Genomic DNA, 13,639 nt, shown 5'->3' on the forward strand with positions numbered 1-13,639 from the left:
TCAATGTTTTCTTGCAAATAACCAGATAAAAACTCTACAAACTTTCTATTTCTGCCAGTACATATGATAAACAGTACAGTTTTATACTGAAATAAATCTGTACTTTAAAAAAAAAAACCTTCAGAAAAGCTTGAAAGCCTTGGCTAGGAGATTTTTTTATTTTTTTGTACGTTCCAAAACGCATGCAATTGGATAAAATCACTAAGAAATTATAGTCCGTGTGAAACTGAAACTGCATTTATTTTTGTTAGCCATCAAAATGAATCTTAATTAAATTAAATTTAAAATTTGTTTCAGAGTGATTAAGGGTGCTTTCACACCTTCACTTTTGTTTCGGAATGTGTCTCGATTGCCCAGTTAGCGCGGTTCGTTTGGCATATGTGAACAGGGCAATCGCGCTCTGTTCCGCACCAAATCAATCGCTACGAGATCGCTTGAATGAGGTGGTCTCGGCTCGATTGAAACGAACCCTGGAGCGGTTCGATTACAGTGAGAAAGCGATCCAATCCGAGCGCGGTTATATCACAGTGTTTTATGGATATGTAATAGGCATACGGCTATATGAAGAGAGAATTATGAGCATGGCGGGAAGCTTCGCGAGTCTCCGGATGCCCGCAAAAGAGTGATGATCTCCCGGTAATCTTGCGTCTCCCTCCCGGTCCTCAAATAGGCTACGTCGCGCACCCTTCTCACCCCTCCCCACCGCATCTCTCCTCAGACACATCACGCGCGCGCACCCTGTCAATCACCACCAAACCACCACCTCTTCTTACAGCTGAGTGGGACGCTACAAAATAAACCCTGACACTCTGACCAATGGGAGGAGAGTTTACTCGCACGTGACTTGTTTTAGCTCTTTTGGTCCGATTAGAAACTTTGCAGTGTGAAAGCGAACCGCTCCAAGAGCAAAGAGCAAAAATGTAACAATTGAAATCTCTGTTTCGGAACAACTGAATCGATTCACAGGTGTGAAAGCACCCTTACATTACAAACCACATTCGGAATAGGCCGAGCTCGCTGCTTTTTAACGTCCCTGTGGTTCTCCTGTCTGTTGGCAGGTGTCCGAGGAGTGGGGGGTTTGCTCAGTGAAGGAAACATTTTGTCATTCAAATGAGTGGATCAAACCAACATCGCTGAAGACCGACTGTTGTTGGTATAGTTAACGCTACTTCTTTGGTTAAGTATTTTCGTTTATACCGATAGGTTGTGTCTCGAAATGGTCTACACATACTGCTCTGAATCGGCCGTTGGGATTCTGGAATTCCACATCATTCCATATATATTTATTCCATAATATGACGTGAGGTAAATTCGAATATAGGCCTTTTAAAAGCCGTAGGCTATGGAAAAGTGGACGCTAATGTGCAATAGAGACAGTGGCAGTTAAAGAGAGAGAAAAAAACGGTGCCGTATAAGTGGTTACTTTACCAATTAGAAAAACTGTGTATATATGGACTATTATAGTTAATAAATACAGCATTATTAAAATCAAATTATTTAAAAAATAAATAACTAAGCCAACCCAAAAGTTCTAATTATTACCATTAAAACATTACTAGCAGCTAGCCTTGTCATTACAAAAGTAGCCGAGTCTACATGTTTTAGTAGTTTTTCCGTTAGAAATTTTGTTTTTAAATGTCAGCATTAGCCTATATAAATCATTTGTATCATACATAATTATAAAACAGTAATGCAAAGTAAATGTCAGTTTGGGGTGTGACTAAATGAAAGTCATTGTGCTTTCTTATTAAAAAAGAAGAAGAAAAAAAAAAGCCTGAGATTAAAATTCTTTAAATATTTACTATCTTAAAGAGTTGTTTTGTGCATCTTTAATAATTATTTAAAGTTAAAACCATTTTTATAATTGAAACAATCAAATCCACAGGATTGCTGTATCATATATAGCTATGTATTCAAGGAAGATAACATCTTAATGTTTGCCACTGATTTGTTTTCACACCATAGATTTGTTCAGAGCTGTCATTTTTTGATTCCACCAGCAGAGGGACCTTCAGTATATGAAACACATAATGCTAATATAGTACTTCACTAAAGTCTTATAGTAGTACCTCATGCTTCTTTTTGAATGGTCATGCATGCATTCCAAATGTGTAAGGTGAGTAAATTACAGCTTTTACGTTTGGTGTAAAGTGAACATTTAATGGTCAAGAAACTGTCTCATCTCCAAACAAACAGTGAAAAAGCAAATATCCAGTCTCAAAAAATCTAGGGAGAAACAAAATGTAACATAAGCATTCCAGTATCATACTATAAAGTTTAATGGCATTTAGAACAGTGGCAAAATAACTTACTTCAAGCCCACACAGAGACACTCGGGCAGGCAGAATTCATCTCCGACTACACTGTGAAAAGTACAATTTAATATATAAAAAAAGGAAAATGCCAACACTTTAGCAGAGGAAAACTGACCTGCACTTATAAGTGTGAATCAATGTGGTATGAATTACCAACTATAAATTATGAAAAATTTATCTCAGGCCTGTTACCTTGCGGGATCATCGGAAATCTACAGATGCCTGAGCATTTGAAGTTGCAGAACAAGAAATTACTTTAGAAAGAGTCTTTCTCTCTTTTCTTTATTCTTCTCCAACCAATACTCCTTGAGTCTATTATTGTCATATTACTATGAGTCACTATTTTCTTCTTCGTCTTCCTCCGCCTCATCAGATCTATTGGCATCCTGAGAATCCGAACTTGTGTCTTTGGCATCAGTTGCAAACGGGTCTTCTCCCTGTGACAGAAAAGTAGTTCAACATTTAAAATTCATTCTCGAAAACTAGCACTTCTAAATGCGTTTAAAACATGGTTACCTTCATGTACTTCTCATAACGTTCCTTCACATTATCGTTATTTATTATGGCTTTGGCTGTGACCACACTGTCTCTTTTTAACTGCTCCTTGTAAGCCTTTGAGTGGGATAAATAGAAGCAAAATGATGAAAAGCCTCACATTCAGGAATTAGAAGGAAGAGGACAAAGATATGGTACCACTTTGCTTTTGAGATGAGTCAGTGAATGAAGATGTTGCTGTACAGAACTGAAAAGCACCGGAATGTGAACATCACACGCAACACAGTAAACCACCTCCATTCTTCTCATGTAATCATCTTCGGTCACCCCTGTAAGAGCAATCAAGCCTGTTAAAAGGATGGTTTAGCCAAAAAATGAAAAAAGAGAGAAATGCTCACCATTTACTCAAAATCAATTGCTTCTTTTTTTATATCAAACACAAAAGAAGATATTCTTAAGAATGCTAAAAACCTTTAACCATTACAATCTATCATACAGAAAAAGTTAATGGTTACCAGTTTCCAACATTTTGCTAAATATCTTCTTTTGAGTTCAACAACGGAAAAAAATCCTTAACCAGTTTGTATGCATTACATTATAATGTTTATGATGTCATGCACATTTATAACATCATGCTGGCTTGAGCAGAGCCATACCTTCCATTATTTTTGCCCACTCATCTTTGCTGCGTCCGCAAGAAAACTTTAGTTTGTGTAGATTGGACACGGTTTTATGAAACTTGTTAACCATGCAGTCCTGTGAAATAAAGGTAAAATCTATATCATTAAATATGATGCAAATGCATACTATGAAACAAAATATGTGAAAGCCTTACATGCAAAAAACTGATGACTTTGTCATCAAATTTGGCTTGCCGTCTTATATAGTCAAGAGTCTCTCTGTGATATGTGCTTCCAAAGTGTTTCTCAATGTCTTTGTCTTCAAACGTGTGGAATTTACAAAAAGCACATGTAAAAGCCAATCTAAAGGAAAACACACAATACATTAGAATTCTACACTGCACTTAATGCGCCCTGTGATTGTATAGAGTTACATGTATAATCTACAATATTTTGTATTAGCAACATTATTTAAATTAGTAAGCCTTTCAAATATTAAAGCAATATTATTGAAAGAAATGTAGCAGATCTCTTCAAGTTCTGCCTCACAAAAAATGCTTAGGGCTATCAATAGATTTACAGATATGATTTCTGACATGCTTTTCATGATGATGTTAAAGGATCAGTTCACCCAACAAATAAAATGTTGTTATATATTACTCATGGTCATGTCATTTTCAATCATCCGAAACCTTTGTTCATCCTCAGAACACAAATAATATTTTAGATTACATCCTAGAGCTCTCTGGCCATCAAGAGTCATGAGAGGTTTAAATCACAGAAAAGGAACCAAAACATTCAGAAAAAGACAAAACATTGCATGTGACTTCAGTGGTCCAACTGTAATTACATGAAGCATCAATAACACTTTTTTTTTTTTGTCAAAAAAAAACAAAAACTATGTTCTCTCTTTAGCTGAATCAGGTGCCGGTACGCATTTACTACAGGCAAACTACTACTTCTTTTGTGTTGCTTACTCCAACAGAAAATTTGAATGTTTCTTTCTGAACATAACATGACCCTTGGTGACTGGAACAAAGTTCTTGGATTTCATCTACAATATCTACATTTGTTTTAAGGATATAAACTAAATCTCAGAGGATTGGAACAACTTGAGGATGAGTAATTAAAAATAGACCTTTTTTATATTTGTGTAAACTGATACTTTAAGGATTCATCATTTATCTTGTTCATCACATTTATTTATATAATTGGCTATATCCATTAAGTAAACCATCAAACTGAAATATATTTACAAAACAACTTCATGCATGGATAAATAAATAGATAGATAAATAAATAAATAAATATTGTAATAAATCATTTGAGAAATGTATTCTGTATTAATCAAAGATTTTCAAAATCAAATTTTCAATATTGCTATTCTCTCATTTCTGGATTCTTGTTTTTAACAGCAGATGCTGTATGCTTTACAAACAACCATAATATGCTTGCATCCAATGCATTACAACTACCATTTGAACCTAAAGTAATCATTAATCAAGTTAGTAAAAGTTTAAGCAAAATTATAAGATTGTTCATAGTGAGCTGTTTACATTAACTTAGTTGCATAAAATGCAAATTACAGTTCAAGACTCTGAACACACAAGCCTTCTTCCTCATTAACATTTAAGTGTCTGGCTAAATACTAGCCTAGATCGCCATCTGCTGTTAAAATTTAAGCTCATAATCCATTCAAAAGAGAATAGTTTTGCTTTTTGAAAATCTTATATTTGATACAGTATCAATTACTCAAACTATTTTCACCACACAGCTCTAATCCAGACACAGGATAGAACTTGTTGCAAACATGTTAATGCAAAAATCTCCACTAGATCTATTTTTATTCTATCTGTTCTGAGCCAGTACTTCCCATTATGGTTTTATTGCGAAACAGAACCAACAACTGTGTCAAAGGATGCCTGATCTGTGTCTAACATTGCATCAATCAATCGCAAGGTAAAGGTGACTGAGGTGAAGAACTTAAAATCAAATATAATAAAATATAACTTAAAATATTACATTTTTTATTGAAATAATAATAATTATAATAATAATAATAATAATAAATTTAGATAGAATTGACCTTCACTTACCTGTGCTTGTCACCATATTTTTCATGATTCTTCTCTCGTCGTCTTCTGCGCTTCTCTCTGGCTCGAACTTTCTTCCCAAGCTCTGTACTCAAGTTTAAAACCATGCTTGCGTTTATAATTGGAATGTGAGATAATGCTTTTTAATCCAACTATCTAAACTTAAAAAATAACAAAGCCATTACATACCATGCTCTCCATTTATTTCCTTGGCATCAGAAGACAGACAACTGTCCTGTAAAAAATTTAAAAACTGTAGTATCACAGGACTAATTCAATGAGGCATACTGACTGTAAATTCTTACCTCTAAAATGTGTGGTCCTAAAAAAAAATAAAAAAACAAAACAGCATAAAATGTAAGACATCATCTAAAAAGAGTTCATTAAGTAAATTCTAACTGAATTTTTAAAAAACATTTTTTTAAATATTATTTTTAATATTTTAAAATTAATAATTTTAAATCAAGGTCTTAAGCTAGGTCAATCAAAGACGCAGATCACATACCCGCTATGTTGCTTTTACTGGGAGCTGCTCTGACAATCCTCTTTTTTTTGACCAGCGTGCAAGGAGGCACTGGTTCCATCATCTTTCTCTTGGTCCCTCGAAACACTAGAGTAGGTGATGCTGAACAATATCTCTCTATCCAAATAGACGGGTTTTCACAAGAGCACTGGGAAATGACAGAACATGAAAAACTCAACATTTCATTGTTGATGCTTATTATAAACTAGGCACCAGGAGCCTATTCCATCAAGCTGGTTTAGCTGAGTGAATGCTGATTTAGCTATGCTTATATGGTCTGTCATCCATCTAAACCTGTCATATATCTAAAACAATAAAGCATCTATCAATTTCTCTTGCTCCACTTTAAAGGCTGCCGCATACACAAAGCATGTGCTCATTATATAAAAACATAAAGACTAATGCTGGAAAGTAATCCTGTACTCCAGGGTTTGTTTAGATGTTTCCCAGACGTACCCCTACACTTTGTCCTTTGGCCTCATGTACGACAGCACCTCTGCCCCTGTAGTTTCTCTGCCCGTATGGGTGCATGTCTCTGCCCCGAGAGCCAATAGGCGCTGGGCGAGAGTGTGAGGGCGAGTGCAGGCTGGAGGAATCAGAGAGATAAGATGTGGAATGTTGACTCTCTCTTCCACTGTCCGAGAATGGAGACCTGGACCTCTGGGAAGACATGGCAAAGGGTCTGTCCAAGCCCAACATGTCTGCAGCCCAGGTGGATGAACAGGTGTCACTGTATCCTCCATTAGAATTATCAAAAACACTGTCTGAATCTTCAGTGCTCAAGGTCCCAAGTCCAATAGATTCATAGGCACCATATCTGAAGAAATGATAAATAGTAGATTAATAATAGTAGACATATATATATATATATATATATATATACATATATATACATATATATATATATATATATATATATATATATATATATATATATATATATATATACATATATATATACACATATATATATATATATATATATATATATATATATATACATATATATATATATATATATATATATATATACATATATATATATATATATATATATATATATATATATATATATATATATATATATATATATTTTTTTTTTTTTTTTTTTTATTATTATTTATATTTTTATGTTACTTTTAATAAGAATGGAATAGGTCATTATGATAAAACAATTCCTTTCATAGTTCCTATTTTTACAGTTCAGAAAAAAAAAAACATTGAAATAGATTAATTGAAATGTGAGACACTAACTGTACGAAAAAGGTCAGAATTCTGAATTTACCTGAAGTTTTTTTAATCATGGAGATAAGCATACTTAAAGCAAATAAGAATCACGTTGTAGTGGAAACAAGCTTCCAAAAAACTCAGAACTGCAAGACAGTAAGTCATAAGTAGGGACAGACAGATTCTGCTGACATTTTTTAGCTATTTCTTTGTATAAAATTTGCAGATTTATGTGGATTTTGGGAATACAATAACTAAAAAGCTAAACTATGGAGTAAAAAAAAAAACTTTTTTTTAAGGTTTACAATGCAATTGTGATAAGATCAATAGATGTAAAGTCTCTCACTTTATACAATCTACTATTGTGAATAAATCATATAAACATTTGCATATTATTTAATATTACTGAGATTAACATATATATATATATATATATATATATATATATATATATATATATATATATATATATACACACACACACATATATATATATACATATATACATACATACATACATACATACATACATACACATTTAAATAAGTAAACAAATTAAGTTGACAGATTAAATCAGCTTAAATCTGCATATTTCTGGATAAGCCGATTCTGTGTGAGCCCAGTCATATGTTCAAATTGAACTTGCAGTTTTATTTCTTGAGCTTGAAAGTTATCTCACAATAATTTATTTATTTATTTATTTTTTTTTGAGAAACACAGAGTCAAAACTCAAACACAAGCATGGTAAAAAAGAAGCCTCCATAAAATGTTATTTTTAGTTTAAATAGTATAAACATTTATGAACAAAATCTCCAACACTGTATATAGAAAAGCAATTACTACTGCCTTGTAAGAAAAGCACAGGAAAGATCCTCAGACAATTCTTACCTGTCAGAGCCACTGGTCTCAAAGGACTCGGAGGATGCAAACGACCCAAATAATGGCTGACTGCAGCATTTCCCTGGACATTTGACAAGTGAAAGTGATTATTTGAAGTGCTATGGGAGATTTACCTTATTCTGAAACAGAAGACAAAAGTTACAGCAAAATCAACAATTATTTACCTGAATTTTCAGCCGATGATGGGAACATTTCATCTTTATTGTAAGTCCTTGGAAAAAAGAATGTATAATGTCACAATTAATGATTAAAAAAGCATCTTTCTGTTAGCATGAGTCTATGTTTGTTTGTTGTAAGCTTTTCTATGGTGCTTTATGGAGGATTTTTTATTTGGAGAATATTTGTCATTTTTTAATGACGAATATTTAATGAATATCAAGCATCTATACTTCTATAAAAGCTAAATGGTAGACATTTTTTATTTTTACTTTATAATTTATTGCTAAGGCTACACAAAACACACAGTGTCACACATTTCAAGACTTGCAATCTTAATGACGTCACATAATCAAAGTGTGTTGAAAAAGTCTGTGTTGTTGTATGAAAATCAATGTGTCAGAACACCAGGGTTTATTTTGAAATGAAATAAAATTAATTTCAAAATTAATTAAAAAAAACTAAAGGAAACTAACAACAGTTACTGAAAACAAACTCAAATCAAATAATAATTAGCAAAACATTTTTAAAAATCATTTGAGAATTTAAAAAAAAGCACCCATTTTGTGAATGTTTATATACAAAAACATATTTTCTGTATAAACAAAATGGCTGTTCTATTTTTGTAAAATAGGAATGTCTAACTAAGCATGTCTAAAGACAAGTAAAATTATTCAAATGATACTTCAAATTAAAAATATTGAAGTTGCATAGGTATGATTTTGGGTTCAGTGTCTGATCAAATATTTATTATTATTAATTTTATTGTTGTTTACAGATGTAAATAAAACTTTAACTACACTAGCTCTGCTCAACTATAATTAAAAGTCCTACAACTGAAACTAAATATATTTAAAAAAAAAATTAAATGCTTTCACATATACAAAAATACACCAAACCCTCATTTTAAGGAACTAAAAGCTGAGATGACATGCAACTAAGATGCAAAACTAAAATAAACTATTTTGTAAGTAGCCTACACAAAAACTTTATAAGTATGTAAAGCCTTGCATCCATTTTGATGTACTCACTGTTGAATTTGATCGGACATTATTTGAAAACTAAATTAAACAGCTTCGATTCAAACACCATAATGATGATTTGGTTCTATTTTCATGAAAGAAAAAAATAGTGTAAAATTGTCTCGGAGAAGCTGGAAAAATTATGTAAATTTTTTTTAAAAAATCAAAATGATAGAAGACCTGTCATGACATTATTAGAATTTTACTTTTGAGAGTTGGTGGACCATGAACTGAATCACCTACAATAAAGCCGCATTCTGTTAACTGAATGTGATTGTTCTTCCTGTAAATATGCTTTGACACAGATTTGCTTTGTTCAGGCTGCTCTGAAGGCCAAATTTGCCATATCCTGCAGGAGCACTGTGGGGCTGCCATGTTTTGAACCTTTTGCAGCAATGTCAGCAAACCCAAGGGCATGTACACTGCTGAGGTGTGATTTTTTCAGGTCTGTTTACTTGTATACCACACAAATAATGCCAAATGCAGGCTACTCCATCACTCAGGTTTTGAATGGGCCTTTGTAAGGCATTATCCTAAACACAGTCATGTCTTAATTTTAACGTTGTGTTTATGTTGTCAGTTTAAGATTCACAAGAGTGTTACATTTTGCACCATCATTGTGGTGTCTAAAATAAATACAACGTGATCGTTGACCGATTCTGGTAGTTTCAAATTTAAACTTTTATACAAAAACAGCTAATATAATGACGGCTTCTTTTATTTAACTTTACAATATATGCCAGCATCGTGGATAATTATGCAAACAATAAATCATCTGCCGACTTGTTTGAAAACATAAAAATAAACAAAGGCAACATTACAGGCCGCGTCACTTACCGCACAAATGAGAGTCAGTCAGTCGTACTGCGTTAAATTAAAACAGGTGTCACTGAAATCATTTCCCCCCTGGTGACAAACGAAACCAAAAAGCTAAACAACGGTGTCAGGAGTTGCAACAACAGCCCTTCATAACCGTTCCCTAAAGGAAAGGAAGCTCTGTTCAGCCAGAGGGCGCTTGGACCTTCATAAACCGTGACTGAAGCCTCAATTCGGCCACGCCCATTTTTGAGTGCAGACCTGCAAAGGTAATGTTGAAATTTAGCAACATAATTGTAGAAGTCTTTCAATATAATAAATGTGCTATTATAAAATTTCTCACTTTCTCAAATCAAAAACTTTCCATTGTATCCACATATCAATATTTGGGAATCAGTCTGGTCTCTCACCTCACTTATTGTAACCATGTTCAAAATGTTTATAAAAAGCTGAAACAAAAGCTATTTGCTTATGGCAAAATTAGGACTAATTTGTCTTTTTCTGTTTCAGAAACTTATCTGCATGCCATAATCTTGTCTACCTTGTCTTACTGTCTGCCTATTTGGTCTCTCACAACAAGCGATATCTTGGAGCCAATAGCTAGACTGTACAATAGGGCCTATATACACAACAGACTTTCTGGATGGACACATCACTGTTTTGCTCTATCACTTTCTAAAGCTTTAACATTTCAAAATTACATTATGAACACAGGTATCAAACTGTACTACCAAATTTTAAATAGCTCTACCTCAGCAGCCCTTTGTGCATTGGTACCAAAACTCAACACAAGGACTGATCGTTCCACCAGATCTGTAACAAATGGATGTTTGCCAGTACCGGCTTTTAAAAACTGTTATGGACAGAGATCTTTCTTTTATGTTTTCACAAGAGTCTGGAATGAGATCCCACAACATCTCAAAACAATACCAACACTGAGACTTTTTAAGAAATCCCATGCTCGTCATCTGATGGTCAACTATCGATGTAGCCACTGAGATAGTAGCCTGCTTTTCTTTATTTTATATGTTTGGTGATTGTTTGTACTGTGTTGATGGATGAGATGTTTGTCTGTTTTTATGTTCTGCAGAGCAGGAACCTGCTGAAAAACAGCATGCATGCTGAGTCAGGCCTGATTATCTTTTAATCTTTTCCTGTTTAAAAAAAAATTGTAAATAAATAAATAAGTTCCAAAGAGATTAGTTGAGACTGATAACATAAATACTGAGCTGCTCCAGGCTGCTAACCATTGATTATTCTTAAAGATCAATTGGGTATCATCACTACTTTATATAAAATTTCAGTCATATCTCAATTTCCGGACAAATTCTAAAAAACATATTTTGTTTAGATTTTTAACAGAAACTGAAGGTTAAGTGAACACATTGTATACTATACTAAATACATGAAATTAGTGCTAGCTGGAACAGTAAATGTAAAACAATAAATTTGAGTGAGTTAAAATAGGCTATATATGTCATACTTTTAAACTTTTACAAAATAAAAAACTAAATTTATCAAAAATATATTACCTTTAAATATGCATATTCTATATTATTTAAAAATTTTAGCGCAAACGTAAACTTTTAGGTACCTAAACATGAAACTTAAGCATGCACTTTGTGTATCTTTTTCTTGCGTCTTTTTTTCTTTCATTTATGACATATTATAGTATTTTTTATTGAGTAATGAAGAATATAATCAAACTTATTATGCATGAAAATATCCCTCTTGCTTCTTAATATTCAATTCAATTCAATTTGTTTATTGTCATGTGCACAGAAATTCTTACTTTGCCGTCCAAAGTGAAGTCATACACATAGCATACACATGACATATAAATACACATATGTACACAGAAGTGACGAAGGTATAACTATGAAATGTAAATATATAAATATATATGAATGTAAACAATATATAATACTGATTGGGGAGTATTGTAAAAAATATGAATAATGGGATGTAAGTGCTGAAGAATTTAAAGATAAAAAAAATTGAGTAAACTTTTTAATTTTTTGAATATATTATAATTTAAATTTAACAAATTAATAAACTGTGACAAAAGCAACATTTAAGTGTGTTTTTAATGCTGTCTTTACATTAGACAAAAAAGGAGGGAAATCAAAAAGACCAAAATGGTGTTTGAACAAAGTGTTTTGACTGCAGCACCTCGCATTAAAGCTTCAGTTTAGCAGTAATGTATACCTGTCACAGACAATACAATTGATTTCATATAAAAAAATAAAAAAAATAAAAAAAAAACACTGGATTTGTAAATATGAGAACTGCTGTTTTATTCTACGTGAATCATAAAATAAGACACTTTCATGCCTACAAATTTCTGCCCAATTCAGTGCTGAACTACATCATGGTCAAAAACTATTCACCTTCTCTTTTTTTTTTCTTACACGCATAGCAGGAAAATAACGTGTGGCTATAACACATCCCAGAGGATATTGTCTGTCACCTCTAGAGGGCGCTAAAAGACAAGAATTCGACTGAATAAGACAGAACAACATATCCTAGACCAGTGCCCAAACTTTTTCTTATGAAGTGCCAAAAACCCAACTTAATTGATGCTGGTGGGCCGGATATACGTATAATTGCCATGGGTAATTTCCCTATGTATTCCTCTGTCCGTTGAGTGACAGTATTTACATTTTTAGAAAATCAGATTCATTTACATTTAATTGAAGCATTTAAATTCAATGTGCTTTTTTTGTAGCTCAGAAATAAAACACACCAACCCTCCCCACTATTCTCACTCTCTTCTAAGATGGGATAGTGGGTCAAATCAAAGGTTACAATGGTCCAAATTTGGCCCACGGGCCCTACTTTAGGCATCTCTGGTCTAGATATTGCAAGTCGAAACCATTAGCGACAATTAAAACAGCACAAACTGAGGTATTTGTTTTTGATGTGTTTATTGTATTAAAATTGCAAATTCAACATATCTTCAAACGAAACGTGATTAGGAGCAAAGCAGACTAACTTCATTCTCCTTTCCATCAAAAATGTAGTCTAAATGAAGGGACGCAAATAAGGCTACATTCAGGGCTGAAGAGCAATTTACCTCAAAACATTTGCAGATAAATAAAACACAAAGTTGCCTTCATTCTTAAACACAAACATACTTTGCTGGAATGAATTTGTGTTCAGTGTACCTGAAAGGACACAATGTATTTTTTTGGTAGAATCATTTTAAATAGGTACATCGCAGTTAAACTATTAATAGACAAAAAAAGTGAACAAATTAATAATTCTCTACATAAAAAAAAACTTCCATTGAAAACATCAAACAGAACAATTTTTGACAGTGCAACATGAAATTACATTTAACAAAACCCAGTAATATAATTTCAAATCACCTAAAACACTGAAACTCATCTTTAGATTCATATGTGGTTATAATTATTATTAGTCACACATGAACCACAAATGATTTTCATGCCTCAGCTGGCAAGACATC

The 13,639-nt window shown here is 32.9% G+C and overlaps 2 protein-coding genes across 7 annotated transcripts in view; one reads left to right on the top strand and one right to left on the bottom strand.

Annotated features, from left to right (window-relative positions):
• LOC147836356 (uncharacterized) overlaps positions 1–13,639 on the top strand; it is a 702,935-nt gene that overhangs the window by 84,069 nt on the left and 605,227 nt on the right. The window lies entirely within an intron of this gene.
• Positions 2,140–10,351, bottom strand: znf326 (zinc finger protein 326). Of its 6 annotated transcripts, none has more exons than XR_015492868.1 (15): positions 10,189–10,351; positions 8,338–8,384; positions 8,162–8,234; positions 6,503–6,863; positions 6,029–6,194; positions 5,829–5,845; positions 5,713–5,758; positions 5,527–5,608; positions 3,646–3,793; positions 3,467–3,566; positions 3,012–3,139; positions 2,832–2,927; positions 2,508–2,752; positions 2,313–2,363; positions 2,140–2,226 (listed from the first exon to the last, which is right to left on the bottom strand). XR_015492868.1 is itself a non-coding variant. In XM_087256001.1 (13 exons), the coding sequence occupies exons 2-13, from the start codon at positions 8,363–8,365 to the stop codon at positions 2,645–2,647; spliced, it is 1,353 nt and encodes a 450-aa protein (XP_087112127.1). In that variant the 5' UTR covers positions 8,366–8,384; positions 10,189–10,351; the 3' UTR covers positions 2,140–2,644. The 6 variants fall into 6 exon arrangements, 2 of the variants coding, with proteins under 2 accessions (XP_087112127.1, NP_001076310.2); XR_015492866.1 differs by having other exon boundaries at positions 3,009–3,139; XR_015492867.1 differs by having other exon boundaries at positions 2,313–2,752.

Source organism: Danio rerio, chromosome 6 (genome assembly GCF_052040795.2).
Source record: "Danio rerio strain M-AB ecotype USA chromosome 6, GRCz13ab, whole genome shotgun sequence".
In the NCBI taxonomy this organism is placed as follows: domain Eukaryota; kingdom Metazoa; phylum Chordata; class Actinopteri; order Cypriniformes; family Danionidae; genus Danio; species Danio rerio.

What these genes read in the sequence shown, in the direction of transcription:
- znf326 (NM_001082841.2), bottom strand. Translation starts at nt 8,365, where the DNA reads ATGTTCCCATCATCGGCTGAAAATTCAG. An exon ending in CTCATCTCAAAAGCAAAGTG is followed by an intron (nt 2,928 to 3,008) that starts GTACCATATCTT and finishes TCCCACTCAAAG; the next exon opens with GCTTACAAGGAGCAGTTAAA. An exon ending in GTTATGAGAAGTACATGAAG is followed by an intron (nt 2,753 to 2,831) that starts GTAACCATGTTT and finishes TTTCTGTCACAG; the next exon opens with GGAGAAGACCCGTTTGCAAC.